This window comes from Protomyctophum bolini (assembly GCF_963924005.1).
Source record: "Protomyctophum bolini genome assembly, chromosome: 13".
Classification (NCBI taxonomy): Eukaryota; Metazoa; Chordata; class Actinopteri; order Myctophiformes; family Myctophidae; genus Protomyctophum; species Protomyctophum bolini.
Window position 1 is genome coordinate 35,984,592 of NC_137874.1, and position 16,851 is coordinate 36,001,442.

A 16,851-nucleotide genomic window follows, 5' to 3' on the forward strand; every position below is an offset into this window, starting at 1 on the left:
GATTTAATGAAGCACACTTCAGTAACGAAGGCACAATGAAGATAATATTATTAGTATCAGGATAAGAGCAAAATTTAAGCTCAATTTTTCTTCAGTGTAGCTTTATATTTGCAGAGGAATTCCCTATATAAACAGACGCCACCGTGAGGTGAATTAGAAGGTTATAGATGAACAAACACACGTATTCCTCACTGCAGGTTTTCAGCCCACATACTGTAACCCACTTTGCAAAACACTGAGCTTTCAGTAATGACGAAAAAAGACAAGTAAGAAAGGAACCGTGCCTAAGGCTCTGTCATTGCTGGTGCCCTTGAGAGTCTATGACAAGAGATGCACCAAGACTCATGGCATTCTTTGATCACATACGGGAATGATGTTCTTTAAAGATCGCTACACCCACGGAATTGTATGACAATAATTACAATATCTCGTATATCTTTTGTAATTATAAAAAGATTGTTGGCTTATTGATTTGACTTGGGGGGGAAAAAACATAGTATTCCACTCTCACACAAACGGTGGCTGTCTCACTTTACGAAATACAATAAAAGTCTCTTCTCTCGGCACATGTCACCAGTTTCATTTCAACTGAGTGACAGCTATCAAGAGCCGCTGCCATTCTGCTATGTGTCCATGTTCCTATTGTGTATATAGTGCGCGTGCGTGCGCACACACACACACACACACACACACACACACACACACACACACACACACACACACACACACACACACACACACACACACACACACACGCACACACACACACACACACACACACACACACAAACTAACTACAGATTATTCATTGTTTGTGCGTGCGTGCGTGCGTGCGTGCGTGCGTGCGTGCGTGGGGAACATATTGGCCTCTATTTTTGGCGAAGACATTTGGTGAAGAGTGAACTGAACTTAAGTACAGCTGCAACTCGGGTCCGTGGCACTAAGAATTGAGGGTTGAAGTGGTTAAATACTGTATGTGGGTATTGCGTTATTGAGAGGGTTTAACCACATGCAATCCCCTGGAGGTCCCCTCGCCAGGTTTAGGAGCAGCTGCTGTTCAAACAGGTGGAAGGGGATAGCCGTAACTGGCAGGAAAAGGGGAGAATAGAAATAGCGTTTTTAACCACTGATACAGATCCTGAATACTAAGAGGGAAGAAGCCAACCGTGTGTGGAATGACCCGGGCAGACGTTACCATTCATCAAAAACAATCGGCTAAATGAAACACATCTCACCCTGAGTTTGTTGTTACGAATCTGAACAAAATAACACACAATGCTTTTTGCTTTTTTTTTTTGCCGTTATCCATCAGTGGACTGTCCCTGGCTTGAATGTAACTACGTACAGTAAACCCTATGTACTTTATTGTATATCAAATAGCGAAAGTAGCAGATCTACATGAGCACAATGCGCCATGTTGGGATGCATTGTAAGCTTGTAGATCTGCCATGTTGGGATGCATTGTAAGCTTGTAGATCTGCCATGTTGGGATGCATTGTAAGCTTGTAGATCTGCCATGTTGGGATGCATTGTAAGCTTGTAGATCTGCCATGTTGGGATGCATTGTAAGCTTGTAGATCTGCCATGTTGGGATGCATTGTAAGCTTGTAGATCTGCCATTGCCAAATGTTTATCTGCTCAGAAATAGGGATGCTACGGGTTCATGTGCTAAAGGTTATTGAAATTTATATATTTGTGTTAAATAGCTCTATATTCCGAACTAATCATTGCTATATAGAGTGCTTGTTCAGTAACAGGGGTCACCACATGCAGCTCTTTAATAAACTTGATATTTTCAGGTTGACTTACTGTACCGCTTTTTATGTACTGTACCGCTTTTTATGAACTCACATTACATACACCCCATATACAATGGACAGTAATACTAAATGCTTTCTTGTGGATCACCCACCATCTCTCCCCAAAATCTCCAACACCCACTTCAATAAAATAAACAGCAGAGACACACACGCACGCACGCACGCACACACACGCACGCACGTCATTGTCATTAAAACACATGGGCTCTGTACATTTCCAGGTGCTCAATGTGAGCGTGACGGAGGGGGAGCACACGGTGACAGTGGAGGACACAGGAGGCCGGGAGCCCTCCATCTTGGCCAACGAGTCAGTACTGATTCCAGGCCTGGTGCTACGCAGCTGGAGCAACCAGATCGCCATCCGCTTCCACAACAACTATCAGCCTCAGCCTGGATCCCTCCTGCTGCACTACCAAGGTCAGTTTTGATAACACTCTTTCAGCCCAGGCTCCGCTGCTCATGTAAGAGGGAGAGCAACACAGTATACTTTCATCCAGCTTTACAAAAAGGTGTAGTGGAGTAGAACTCTACTGTATATTAGGCTGGTGCTCTCCACAAGGCATTGTCATTTATTATAGACTGAAGAGATTCCACTCAGTTTCCGAGGGGAGGCGTGCAGACTGTCCACAGGGATTATTTTAAATGCATTGTTCCAAATACAGGTATGAAGAATACAGCCACGTGTTCACACGTTTTATCAAACTACTAGTAAGGTGCGCGCAGCAAAAATGTCCAGGAAGTGCTGTGTTGTTTTCCCAGTGGTACAGACTGCAGTGAAAATACTATTTTAATATCAGAGCAAAGTCAATAGATGACCGATGCATGTCGAATGCGGCCTCAAGGTCTTGATCAGGGTGCAATCAATCGAGAGTAAATCTCAGCCAGGAGGCTGAGATTTATACCTGATTGTATACATATACCTGCTTCCATCTTTAAGATAGTGTGTAGAGGGGGGGGGGGGGGGGGGGGTATTTTCTTACATACTTCTTTGTACGACAAATACCAAAAAATAGCACATTTACAAGCTCACAACACACCATGAAAACCACCAAAGAAAGTCAAAGTTAGCCAAATTTGGACCATTTTCACATTAGTATACCCGGTAATATCAAACATATTGTTTCAGACAATATACATTTCCTAAAGGGAAATGCATGTGTTTAATTCAGCCTGACCAAGAGCAGGGACAAAACATGGACACCACCGGCACAAAAAGCTAAAATAAGACAAACGTTGGATGAACTCAGATGGGATTAAAAGCCAAAGAAAATAAATGAGTCTTATAAGCAGAGACTTAGAGACATTGATAGACTCGGCAGATATCTAATATGTAAGGGCAGGCTGTTTCAGAGAGATACTCGGGGGCCAGCTCATTTAAAGATTTAAAAGCAAATAGGAGAACTTTAAAATCAATCCTAAAATTAACATGGAGCCAATGAAGTGAGGCCAGTACAGGGGTTATATTTCTCTCAGTGTGATTTCACCGTTTGAACTCCACGGAAGCTTGCCGCTCTCGTTTTTTTTAATACCAGTCAATAGGCGAGCAGCAGCATTCTGGACCAATTGCAGTCGTCTAATTGACGACTATTTGATGCCGGTGTAGAGGGAATTGCAATAGAAAGAAATCAAAGAATTGAAAGTATGCCGCATGGGAAGTTATAATCCCTGGTCTAAAGGGGGACCAGACCCCTACAGTCTGTTTAGCAAAACATGCTCTGTATTTCACATATCAGTGAAACATATCATATCACAACATTGGTGACATCTGTGACTCCAGCTGTTACCATTTAAAATGTCATGATTAATCTGATAACCAGCGACCAAAATGCACCCAATATGACAGCTCGGAGTCGGACTGAGTTGAATGTGCACAAACATAAATACTCGTGGCTTGTGGGATATGTGTCAAGTTTATGAATGTATATTGCTTTCACTTCTAGTGATTTTACTAGTTGACTAGATGCAAAAAAATAAACCTCTGGGAAAATGTGTTGTACGTCAGTAGCTGAAGAGACCCGAGTGAATTCATAAAGATGACATAAGTTGTCGTTGAATAAGGATTTGAGTTCCTTGGCCTGCTGGCAGTGTGACAAGACATATGATGCTGATCGGTCCAGTAGTTTGCAAGATTTGAGAGAGAGAGAGAGAGAGAGAGAGAGAGAGAGACACACACACACACACACACACACACACACACACACTTTTTCCTGTAGCAAAAGTAATAGCCAAACCTATTGTGTTTTAAAATGTCCTATAGCCTTTGTCGTACGGCAATATATAAAGGGCTTCAATGGTTACCATCTCTAAAAATGCACAGTATTATTGGCAGTGCAGATGCAATACACACTGTGAATAGCTGGGAGCCTTGATGCTGGGAGCAAAGGTTCAGCCACTTCATGAAGGCCAAGGCCCAGATGGAAGCCACTTCAACCCTATAGCGTCCGTATTGTGCAAATGTTCATCAGAAATAGCAGATCTTAAGCTCACATGCAGTGTGTCACATGTTGTGTAGCTCATACATACTGTATGGCACGCAATACCTTTTAGGAGCAGCGGCTGATGTGAGTGCTTTGTTCTTTCTGCCCAGCTCTCAGTGTGATTTCACCGTTTGAACTCCACGGAAAGCTTGCCGCTCCGAATGCCGCTCAACGTCAAGTGGCACACGTCAAGGGTTGGGCACTTTTAATGATAAAAAAGATACGGAAGATAAAAGCCATGCTAAAGCAAAGGAAGCATGTGGGAGGAGGCGGTGCATGGAGATCAGCGAGGGAGATTAAATCAAAGAATAGAATCAAAAGATGACAGGAATATCATAAGACATCAAAAACCATAAAGCAATTATGGAAATGAACCCCTCTTGATTCTTGGAAATCTTCAAAAGAAGATAATGGACTTTCGTGAGTTTTTCCTAAATGGCATCGGTGACACACATCTACACCCTGTTGTTTTGTTATGTCCAAGCATCCCCCCCCCCCCCCCCCCCCCCCCAAACATGCCAGCAACGTGGACCTATTTCCACACATTTCAAAGGGATACAAGTGTTTACTGTAGATTGCTGGAGACATTTCAATTAATGCACAGTATCACCTTATCTTTGATAATTGTGAGAAATGTGATTGGACAGGCGTGGCGTGGCAGACAGATCTGTGGAGCGATGGGATCTGGGCTCAGGGTAATTAATGTCTGCCAAAGCATTGAGGCTATGCCTCTGATGGCAGACTGATGCATAACAGCAGTAGCACTGGGATGTGATCACATGTGAACTGATGGGGGTTGGTGGTGGTGGTGGGAGGTGTACGGGTAGTACGGGTATTAAAAGTCTGTGAAGCGCACATGAAAGGTGGAGCATCCATTAAGCACAAAGGTTGTTTCTGCACACGCATATATGATAGCGGTGACTCAGGGGTAGAGTGGCCGGATATGAACCGCAAGGTTCCTAGTTCCCAGAGTTAGTGTCGAAGTGTCCTTGATCAGGACACTGAACCCCAAATTGCTCCAGTCCTCCCGATGTGCAGGTTGGTCCCTTGCACGGTTTCCTCTGTCACCGGTGTATGAATATGTGTGTGAATGGGTGAATGTAATGCCATAAAGCGTCTTTGGATAAATGCGCTTTACATACACATTTATAAATGCACCATTTACCTTATCCCGCACTATGCATAAGCAAATTCACACAATCACAGTGTTGTTACTACATCAACAGAAAACACTGATAACGACACCCACAGTGTCACTGAGGAATAGAATACACTGATGAACATATTGTATTGTGTTGTTGAAATTTGCATAACTGCAAATAGTAGGTCACATCCGCCTGACAAAGCCCTGAGGGGCTGAAAAGCATGTACCTAATACGAGACTGAGTTTGTTTATGAGACAGTCTGCACCTCTAATCACCATCAGTTGAGCACTAAAGCTTTGGACCAAAGGCTACCAGTGTTGTTGGGAGTCATAATTTCCATCCTGGACTCTGTCCATCACGATTCATGCATTCACCTGTCAGTCAAGTGCTCCTAGGGGATCACTGGATAACATGATGAGAATGACCGGTGATTTATACTTGATCTACAAGCATAAATGCTTGTAAGCATGCGCTTGCAGATCTGCTATAGTGAAGCTTGAACCAGGCATAACTGTTCCTATAGTATAGACGAATCCACAGAGCCTTGCCCTGTAGGCCAGGTGTAGGCAATCAGTGCTGAGGTGTCACGCTGCACTTCATGTTACACCTCAGCTATGGCTGCGCCCAGGGCACCCCTCCGTGGATTCGTCTATACAGGATAGGCAAACACTAATACACTCACTCTGCACGGAAGCAATGCATTTTTAGATCAATAGAGTTGTCCCTGGGAAAGTGATTCAGTATGAGAGAGAGACGGGCCAGTAGTTCTGCCGTGATGCTATTGATATTTATGTGGCCGGGTTAAACACTTTATTTTAACGGTCATCAGTTCAATAAAGGCTATTAAGATTAAATAACTTGGGGCCACTAGGCAAGGTTTCATTAATGAGAAAGACCCATTACGACCTGGAGGCTAGTGTAGAGGTTAACATGTTTACAGGTGACTTTATTTGCACTGTCTCAGAACCACTGGTTTTCTTCTGGAGAATGCAGTGCTGCACAGTGGCAAAGTAAAAGTATCAATACTGCAATGTAGTGTTTTGCTTTTGTCTCCTTTTTCTATGTAATAACTCATTGAAATATTAATAAGGTGGCCATAATAAGCTTCGGCTTCAGTACAGCCCTTTCATTTTTGGTCAATTGTTACAAATGTTACTCTTTATTCTGTAACTAAATAACTAACTACTACCGTTACAAGTAAAATTCAAAATTTACTTGAGTAAAAGTACAAATGTATTGGCATCAAAATGTACTCAAAATGTACCCATTCTGACCTGAGATCAGATTCATACCAGGTTTCCACTGGACACACTGGTCTGATTAACCCATTCTGACCTGAGATCAGATTCATACCAGGTTTCCACTGGACACACTGGTCTGATTAACCCATTCTGACCTGAGATCAGATTCTAAAAATGTCAGTCGTTCTTCGATTTTTCAAAAATAGCAGACCTACAAGCTCGTATCGCGCCACTCGGTGGCGCGATATGAGCTTGTAGATCTGCTATTTTTCAATAGCTAAAGCATAACATGATGCTAACACCAAATGGGTGCCAGGTCAGAATGGGTTAAAGTACTAAAAGTACTCATATTGCAGAATGTCCCATTTCGTAAAAAATGTGTACAAAATCTTTTGAAAATAGCCGATCTACAAGCTCACAATGCATCGCGATGCCAATGGACGAAATGTATATTTGGGCCATTGGCGCTCTGCCCTCCCTATAGGCACGGAGCACTGCCCAGTCGCTGCATGGGCTCAAATCAATTCAACTTTGACCCAAGCTGCCACTGACCCTACTGACGCTACTGACCCTACTGACCCTACTGACACTACTGACCTTTCACAACACAAGACCAGTTTACAGCTTCATGTGAAATACGTAAATGGTTTTTCTAATTCATTATTAGATTTTTATTCATCTTATCTTATTCATTATGCCAATTTCCCCATGTACTGTATATCGTCCCTGTCACGCTAGAATAGGCCAATGTGAAAAAGGTGGCATTTCTTCTTAGGCCTTTCACGGCAAACGGACGCTGCATTAATTTCAGCATTTTGTTCCAAACTGTGTCCAAAAATCAACTTGCTGGTAGTACTAGAACATTATATTATTATTATTATTATAGTACTAGAACAGGACAATATGAAAAGGGTGGTGTTTATTCCTCGGCCTGTCGGCCTGGGAATGTGTGTGCAAAATCTCACAGAAATCACAAGCTGCGTTCATGATTTGAGGTATTTTGTAAAAACAAATCCTGCAAACTTTGGAACATGGAAGCCAATCTTAACCAATCAAGATAGAATATGGAAAATGGGACAGATCCGTGTTGATGCACAGTAATCGCAAAAATGGGCATTGTGCTCTCTACTAAAGACTGTGTTCCTCTGCTAATTGACTAATAAAAAGTAATGGAAATATTAGTGATGTAATACATTGATCATGTTTTAGTTTTTTTTCTACTGTATGGAAATTTGATTTCCATCCATCTTAAGTAAAATCACACACGTGTGAACTGAGTGGTGCAATTCCCCCCCCCCCCCCCCTCCCCCCCCCCTCTCTCTCTCTCTCTCTCTCATTAGAGACACAGCACTACCCCTCTCTCTGTTTCTGGCGCCCCCTACTGCTACTAATAAGTCACATACTCGTGCTCATTCAGGTACACAAACAGGTACATACACGGACATTGCTGGTTGTAGGAGTGGTTGCACCACTCAAAAATATAGTTTCAGTATAAGGTTGTTAGTTATACATAGCAAGTAGGCAATTTAGACAAACTATGTATGATTTTTTTTTTAGAATGCAATTCTAAAAAAAACCTTAGTGATAAATGCCAGGCCAGCAGCCGGCCAGTGGAAACAAAGGTATAACCCGAGCATTATCAGTGTGCCTCATGGGTTGTCTCCTCCAGACAGGAACAATAACTAAGGACATAAGCCTCTGCATCTATTGCCAATGGGCCCACCATCAGCTAACCCATTCTGACCGGGAACCCGTTTTGGTGTTGGCATCATGTTATGCTTTAGCTATTGAAAAATAGCAGATCTACAAGCTCATAGCGCGCCACCGAGTGGCGCGCTACGAGCTTGTAGGTCTGCTATTTTTGAAAAATCGAAGAACGACTGACATTTTTTAGAATCTGATCTCAGGTCAGAATGGGTTATAATCAGACCAGTGTGTGTCCAGTGGAAACCTCGTATGAATCTGATCTCAGGTCAGAATGGGCTAATCTCCCAGGCCGCCGGCACCGTGGAACCATTATTTGTAATAGCAAAACAATCATACTTTATGGCCCAATAACACATTCAGCTGAATGGAGGCAGAACGTAATTTAATTCTTCAGGAATTGGCCCGACATTTTCTCCCTGCGGCTCCCTTTACTGTATGGGCTCAATAGAGATATAAATGCTGCTATGATAATGGCAATAACTAGGTTCATTGGAGCCAGTGATAAACTATATGAATTGAATGGATGTCCCTGAGGCGCCTGTTTTTTTTTCTTTTCTGTCTTGCGAAGTAGCCGTTTCATTATGGTGAAAACCACTGACTTGTGCAGAAGAATAACCTAAGTCAGTAGGTTAGGCAGATTAGATGGAGCCAGTTTTACAAGACGTTATGGGTACCGGACGGTGTTGTCCATTATGTGCTGCACTGCATATATACAGTAGTTATAAGTTATTGTTCAATTGATGGTTTCTACAACATGCCTTCAATGCCCATGCCAAATTTGCATGTATCCATAGAGGGTATACGTGTGACATCATCATCAAGCCCGGAAGTTATGCAAGAATGCCTACCGAGTGGCAAAAAACTACTTTCTGGCCGTGACAGCCCATACATCCAAACAGAAAAGTCCTATCTGATTGCATTAAACAACATTAAACAATGTTAAACTCACTTTGCCTGTTGCTTTGCCACTCGATGTGCCATTCTCTTTAAGCATGCGCATACCCTAGTCTATATCAATGCCAAATTGAAACCGTTCAAACCCAATCGGCTCTATGAACTGTATGCACTTAAAGGACCAAGGTTCATGTTTTAGGTTGTTATTAGAGAAAGTTAAAGATGAGTGTTCAATTATTTTCATTTGCTGCTTTCTTTCGTTTTAACGATTTTAGCTATTATAAGTGGCTAAATATGTATTTATTTATTTTTTATGGCAATTTCTTTATTATTATTTACTATAGGAGAATTTTACCAAAAGGAGAAAGTACTCTTTATGCAGAATGTCTCATTTAAAGTTTTCAAATGTATATATATTTTTTAAATAGCAGACCTACAAGCTCACAATGCGTTGCATCGCATTGTCTCTGAAATGCAGTGGAGTAGAAGTAAAACTACTGACAATTTGACATACTCAAGTAAAGTACAAATACCTCAATGAATACTTTATTTCGGTCTTAAATAATGTACAGGGTTAAATTACATTAGGTAAGTAAATGTACTTTGATTTACTGTAAGTGGTTCACTGCTGCTTGTCTGACATTATTGAACTGGCCTTTCCTACAAATTGCGTACCCATAGTTCTGCCAGCTCTACAGTATGTTCAAACCATGACAGACTGGTATTTTTGGTATTTATACTTGTGGTGGCGTTGTGGACGCATAGGCTTATAAATCTTCTAATTAGAACACGGGTATTTTTGACATACGCCCAACAGTGTCAATTTGTTTTATGCCAGATGGGTAGAGTTTACTGTTGGGTCATCAACCGGAGACAAGTATGTTTTTAATCATAGTGTTTTGCTTTAATGCAGATTTAATTTATGAGTCACATATTCTGTGTATTCATCCTCCAATAAATATGAGCTAGAGAAAGCTTATATTTTATCAAAGCTCTGTGCACAATGAAACACAGAGCTTTAAAACGGCTTCATGTCATCACCGTGCCAATACTGTAGACGGTTCCGTTTATGGCTCACCACAGATTGTAAAGTTATGCACGGCTTTATGAGCACCTACATAAATGGGCTGTGGACAGCTAATGAAACAATAATAGGTTTCCCTGTAAATATGTACAGCGATGTAGGAGGCCTAATTCTATAATCCATTGTCAAGGCTGCTCATTGCACTGCTTGAAAATAACAGATTTTCAAACTGACAAACTTCTATAAACGAATGCAAAAACTAAAAATGTACATAGGCCTACATGCTATATATCGATATACTGCATTGCCCAGCCCTATTTTGATAATTATTTGAAAGTAATACAACTAAGAGAGTAATGAAACCATATTTATCATCAACAGTCTGTTGATGACAACATTTTGTGCATATCATATTTCTCCCCTGGACGGCAGATATTCCCCTGATTCCCTCACATGCGTCCTGCAGTCCACTCAGCCAGCTGTCACTCAAGCTGCCCCATTGTTCATGTCATTGTTAACGTCCTAGCCGCTACAGCCGCTGCTTGGAGTTCTGTTAAACCCAGTCTGTTTGCCAGGCAGCATTCTGTTCTGTTCTGTTTGTTCCACCTGTTCCAGTGGGTTTGAGCCCTGTGCTTACCTCAGTAAAGCTGCTTGTTTGTTTGTATGTGTTCGTCTCCTGCGGGTATACGTACTTCCATGAGTGGGGAAAAAGTGCACACGTCTTAATACATGTCCCTCTTGAAGTTAAGCAGGGCTTTACTCTGAACCAAAAGTAAATCACAAATTGTGATTTCTGACGGAAGTAGAGGAATAGCCATCGAGATTATGACGACAGATCGATTTAGAAAGTCCTTTAAAAGAAATGTGTATCACAATTCATAGTGTAAATAAGGGCGGGGGGCATTTATTGTAATATGAAGCCACTACACATGATATTCAGTGAAGCAATAGCACAAATGTGTTGAACTCAAATATTGTCTTCCTGTTGCCGATTGATAACTAGACAGACCAATCCTAATACGCTGGACTCCCTCCCTATTGATGTGAATAAAGAGTAAATGAGTTTGTCCAGTGGCTTGCAACGGCTTTCTAACTTTTCTATGTAGACCCAAGAACAACCCAATCAATAATACTAATACCACCGGAACAATCACAACTACAGTAAGCCAAAATATACTCCTGAGAGCTTTTGTCTGAGCAAGATATTTACAGTCAGACCATTGCCAATTATGTAGACACAAGCGTGAGTGCGTGCGAGCGACAGAGAAATTGGAAGCAAATATACTTTTGATTTATGCATTCCATAATGTTTTCGAAGGAAGTATTGTAGGGGAATGAGAGCTCGTATTCAAGGAAAGTGCATGTCAAGATCAACAATACACACAAAATGTGTCACACATCAGTGGACACAGAAGATTAATCTGTGACGTCACATAGTATTCACTGCACTTTTTAAATATTTGTTCGTCATAAAGAGACACATACAGCTTTATGACTTTCTCAGACAACCAGATTGAAGATTGAATTGGAGACCTTATTATAGAAAGCTTCTGTTGGACAAATTGAGCTTCTCTTTTCCCATTCCAGAAACCATGTAGAAGACCTACAGTATATAGCTACAAATAATCCAAACTCATGTTAACGAATGGACAGAATATAGAGTGGAAACTCACAAATCACAGTCAATTCCCTGATCCATAAGCCAATCAATACCACATAGCTACATCAACACACAACAATGTTCGACATAACTTCAGGAAAAGTCAATTATACTGTGTTGTATGCATACGGATAAATTTGCCCAGACCTTCATTTACATTTATAGCGTTTTTCTACCGCATGGTACGGGCACATTCATTCAGAAACTGTTAACGTATACTGTACCCTTAACACATACAATATAGGACAGGTGAACTACAGATTGTTTCCAGACACATCACCATTTATATTTTAGCATGATGACATTGAAGGGGTACTACTATCTGCAGTGGAAAACAAACTACTTGGTAGTTGAATTGTGTAGATCTGAGTTGAACTGGTGCTACAGTATGTGGTGGAGAAGTGCCATAATAAGGTTAGAGACTGTCGTGCTTTCAGTCATACTGTATGGCTCTAATCAAATGGCAGCAAGTTAACATAGCAATTGCTAACTTGGTGCTTCTTGGCCAGGTTACTACTGCAAAAGAGAGTTTTAATCTCAACGAGGTTGTTTTTTCCCCACCCGGCTAATTAAAAAAAAGTTCTCTCCTTCTTCTTATCCCCTCTCATTCTAGCCTTTGTGCTGAGCTGTGTTTTCCCGAAGGAGCCCGCTGGTGGAGAGGTGACTGTAACACATCTTCATCCCGGCGGTGAAGCCTACTTCCGCTGTTTCACCGACTACAGGCTGCAGGGCCCCAGAACGCTCACCTGCCGCAACGCCACCACACCGTACTGGAGTGGGAAGGAACCCAAATGCATGGGTAAGAACGAGACGGGGATGGCCCAGATGCAGCCGTTTCCCTGCCGCAAGAAACATTGTTGATGCCAACAGCTGCCTAGCCACATGTAGTCTGTAGTGCTTCAGAGAACACTATTATATACACTGTAAATGGCCAAAACTAGTGGTAATTACTGTGTGCCTTGCATGAACTGACATTTGGGGGCTTGTTTTACCTTTGCTGCAGTAACAGAAATATATTCTGCCAGCAAACATTCGCTTATGGCTTATCTGTGCAATAAGCATAACTTTACAATTTGTTCAATTAGATGGGCTGTGCAATTTTGCATATGGTCTGGATTCTAAACTGTATTTAACGACATAATTATGCACAGAAAATACCCACATAACAATGGCTGAATTGTAATCACTTGCATCTTCATACTTAACTTCCTTCAAACTTACAGGTGGTGGCCCTTACAAGCCGTTTAGTTCATTTTCCGCCACCCCCTTTCACCCAGCTGCTTAGTTATTTTTCCAAGGCCAAATGAGTGTATTTGCATGTGATTAGCAGCACAGACAGCTGTTCCGTGGAGACGGGGCAAAATAAGGACCATTGGACCAAGCTGCCTTAACCCATTCTGACCGGGCACCCATTTTGGTGTTGGCATCATGTTATGCTTTAGCTATTTTTGAAAAATCGAAGAACGACTGACATTTTTCTAGAATCTGATCTCAGGTCAGAATGGGTTCATCAGACCAGTGTGTGTCCAGTGGAAACCTCGTATGAATCTGATCTCAGGTCAGAATGGGTTAATTAGAGGTGGGCTGCATGACTATCCTATCTGGAGTTAGTGAAGGTTGGTCTGCCAGCCCCAGTCGCTCTCTTTGCATGCCTGCCTGCCTGCCTGCCTACAGCTGCTCCCCACTGATAGTGTTCCTGCTGTGCTTTGCGCTTCCCCTTACAAGTCCTTCCCACAGACCCAGACATTTGGGTCCTGGTGAGCCAGCGAGCACACAGCTTCCAGCCATTGATTACCGTTTCAATCCACCCTCGGGCGGGGACAGAGACTTCTCTCCAAGACTCGTTCCATAATCTATATACCATCGCTTTCAAACCCTCCCTACCCTCTCTGTGTCTACTCTTCTTCCTCTCTCTCTCTCTCTCTCTCTCTCTCTCTCCGCCTCTCTCCCTCTCTACATCCAGCATTCTGTGGTGGAATGATTAAAAATGCCACCCACGGCCGTATTGTCTCCCCTGGGTTCCCTGGAAATTACAGTAACAATCTGACATGCCATTGGGTCCTGGAGGCACCAGAGGGTCACCGGCTTCATATTCACTTTGAGAAGGTGGCTCTGGCAGAGGATGACGACAGGTAGAGTATGCACAGCGCAAGAAGCACATTGTGTCAGTGTGTGTGTGTGTGTGTGTGTGTGTGTGTGTGTGTGTGTGTGTGTGTGTGGGGGGGGGGAGCAATTTGACTAAAAGTTGAAAGAATTATGAAAAATGAATGCCATCAACGTCAAATTCGAAAAAAGTGATTTCCCTTCTTAGACCTTTAGCCAGGGGCATAAACCTGGACACTAATCTGCTCACAGGTGATTTTTTGTATGGAATAAATTAAATTGCAGCATATGATTGTGCAGGGTTTTCTTTTTTCATGTTATTACCAATTTCTTCATTACCACCATTCAACATCCACTGTTAAAACTGTTCAAACATTGTTTTACATACAGTACATATTATGCTTCAAGGGAGGGGTGACTAAAATAAAACAAAAATGGACCAAAAACTAAAAAAGTAAGCTAAAACTGGTGTGAGGCACCGTTTCCATTAGTTGTTAAGGTAGATTAATCAGTGTTGGTAAAAAAAATATACAAAAAGTTAGAAAGTTGGTGACCAACCTTCAAGTGATGCAGTAATATAACTAGAGTGAGCATTTCCGTGTGGAGATCTATGCCAGGCATGACAAGGTTAGCTACACATGTTGGGCATGCACATTTGGAAGTAAAGTCAGTCCTAGCCAATTAGAATGTACTTCAATATGGAAAATCAGAGATCACATGACTCAATGTGTAACGATTTACATGGGTTTTGTAGTAGCAAAACATGAAACGTGTGTGTTGAAGAAAGGGCTAAATGGGTCTGTATATGGGGAGTTGCATCATGATCCAAAAAAAAAGGTTCAGCAAGAAGGTTCTCAGTTCGATTCTGGGCTCCCCAGAGTTAGTGTTGAAGTGTCCTTGAGCAAGACTCTGAACCCCTAATTGCTCCTGATGTGCAGGTTGGTGCCTTGCATAGTTTCCTCTGCCATCAGTGTACGTATACACAAATGTGTCTGTGAATGGGCGAATGCAATGCACATTTTAAAGCGCTTTGGATAAAAGGCGCTACATAAATGCACCATTTACCAATTACTGCCAATTTGTGTTTCAAATTGACAAATTGCTAGGCCTATTGAACAAAGCCATCATCAATGCTAGATTAAAAGTGGCAACAACAACAACGTTAATGTTATTACAGCCACCAAAAATGGAGCACTGATGTGGCTCTCAGATCAGATGGCTTGTGATAATTCTCTCAGTTCTCCAGAATGCTCTTCATATTCGCTCCGTTTGCATTTCAGGCTTCTGATAAAAAACGGGAACAACATAGACTCTCCTCCGGTGTATGACTCCTATGAAGTGGAATACTTGCCCAATGAGGGTGTGATCAGCACAGGACGTTACCTGTTTGTGGAATTCACCACAGACGGGACGTTTACCTCCACCGGTGCTGCCATTAGATACGAAGGTAAGTTAATGCCGTTTCAGGTTGTAAAATATGATCTAAAGATAATATTCACATTCACGTCAGGCATTATATTGTATGTTATTCATGTTTGATGCATTGCATTGTGTTTTGTGTCTTCAGCTTTTGCCAAAGGAACGTGCTATGAACCCTTTGTCAAGTATGGGAACTTCAGCAGTAGTGACTCCACCTACAGTGTAGGAGCAGTGGTGGAGTTCTCCTGTGATCCAGGCTATACACTGGAGCAAGGATCTGTTGTGATCGAGTGTGTCGATGTGCAGAACCCACAGTGGAATGAGACGGAGCCAGCCTGCAGGGGTGAGTCCATACGTTTAACCCATTCTGAACGGGAACCCATTTTGGCATCATGTTATGCTTTAGCTATTGAAAAATAGCAGATCTACAAGCTCATAGCGCGCCACCGAGTGTCGCGCTACGAGCTTGTAGGTCTGCTATTTTTTGAAAAATCAAAGAACGACTGACATTTTCAGAATCTGATCTCAGGTCAGAATGGGTTAATCAGACCAGTGTGTGTCCCAGTGGAAACCTCGTATAAATCTGATCTCAGGTCAGAATGGGTTAATGGTTGACAGGACTTTTTTGGGGCATTCAAATCTCCCGACAGCTTTTATTTCGCATAACCAGGACCTCCTGGCTTTTTACTTTTTTTATTCAAAAGACACGGACCATCGGCAGCTAATTCTATAACATGCTAAGCTGCTCTTCCTGACGACTGACAATACATTTTCACTTATTATAATAATAATAATAATAATAATCTACCGGTATCCTCGTCTGTCTGCTTGCGAGGCTGACACAATTGCTGGCCTTGGAGGCACATGGCCCCGCCATAAAGCCTATTCAGACCATACTTCTTCAGAACACACACGCACCCACGGCTTTATGTCAAGGTCAGTTTTCCAGGACAGTGTGCACAGCTTTCGAAGGTTTGAGTTCAGGAGCCTATAGAAAGCCAATTTAAGTTGTTTCAATAGAAGTCGACACTCAACTGCGGTCTGATGAATGCACAGCAATTGTATTTATAATACCAACATATTCCATTATTCTTCACCCTTTCTGCACTTCAGTGTGTCCTTCTTGTATAGAAGGCCTATGTCATGTTCACAGCTTCAGAACTGTCCATCTTGACGTGAGGTAGACTATTAACATTTGATGTCAAAAGGTCAAAGACAATTTACCATTCAATCTCGTGAATGGCCTGTACATACTGAAGAAATGGAAAAAATCTGCACACCATAGGCCTGTACACACTACCAGTAAAACAATATAGTTAGTATTTATTTAGTATTATATTTTAATACCAATTAATATGATT

The 16,851-nt window shown here is 42.0% G+C and overlaps 1 protein-coding gene across 1 annotated transcript in view; it reads left to right on the forward strand.

Moving 5' to 3' along the window:
• The window catches only part of sez6a (seizure related 6 homolog a), a gene marked incomplete at its 3' end in the record, with an annotated part of 51,811 nt that overhangs the window by 18,728 nt on the left and 16,232 nt on the right, over nucleotides 1-16,851 (forward strand). Inside the window, exons 3-7 of the mRNA XM_080779813.1 lie at nucleotides 2,042-2,237; nucleotides 12,582-12,767; nucleotides 13,932-14,100; nucleotides 15,352-15,518; nucleotides 15,639-15,833. Of these exons, the coding sequence (XP_080635939.1) occupies nucleotides 2,042-2,237; nucleotides 12,582-12,767; nucleotides 13,932-14,100; nucleotides 15,352-15,518; nucleotides 15,639-15,833 (913 nt within the window). The remainder of the gene's footprint in view (nucleotides 1-2,041; nucleotides 2,238-12,581; nucleotides 12,768-13,931; nucleotides 14,101-15,351; nucleotides 15,519-15,638; nucleotides 15,834-16,851) is intronic.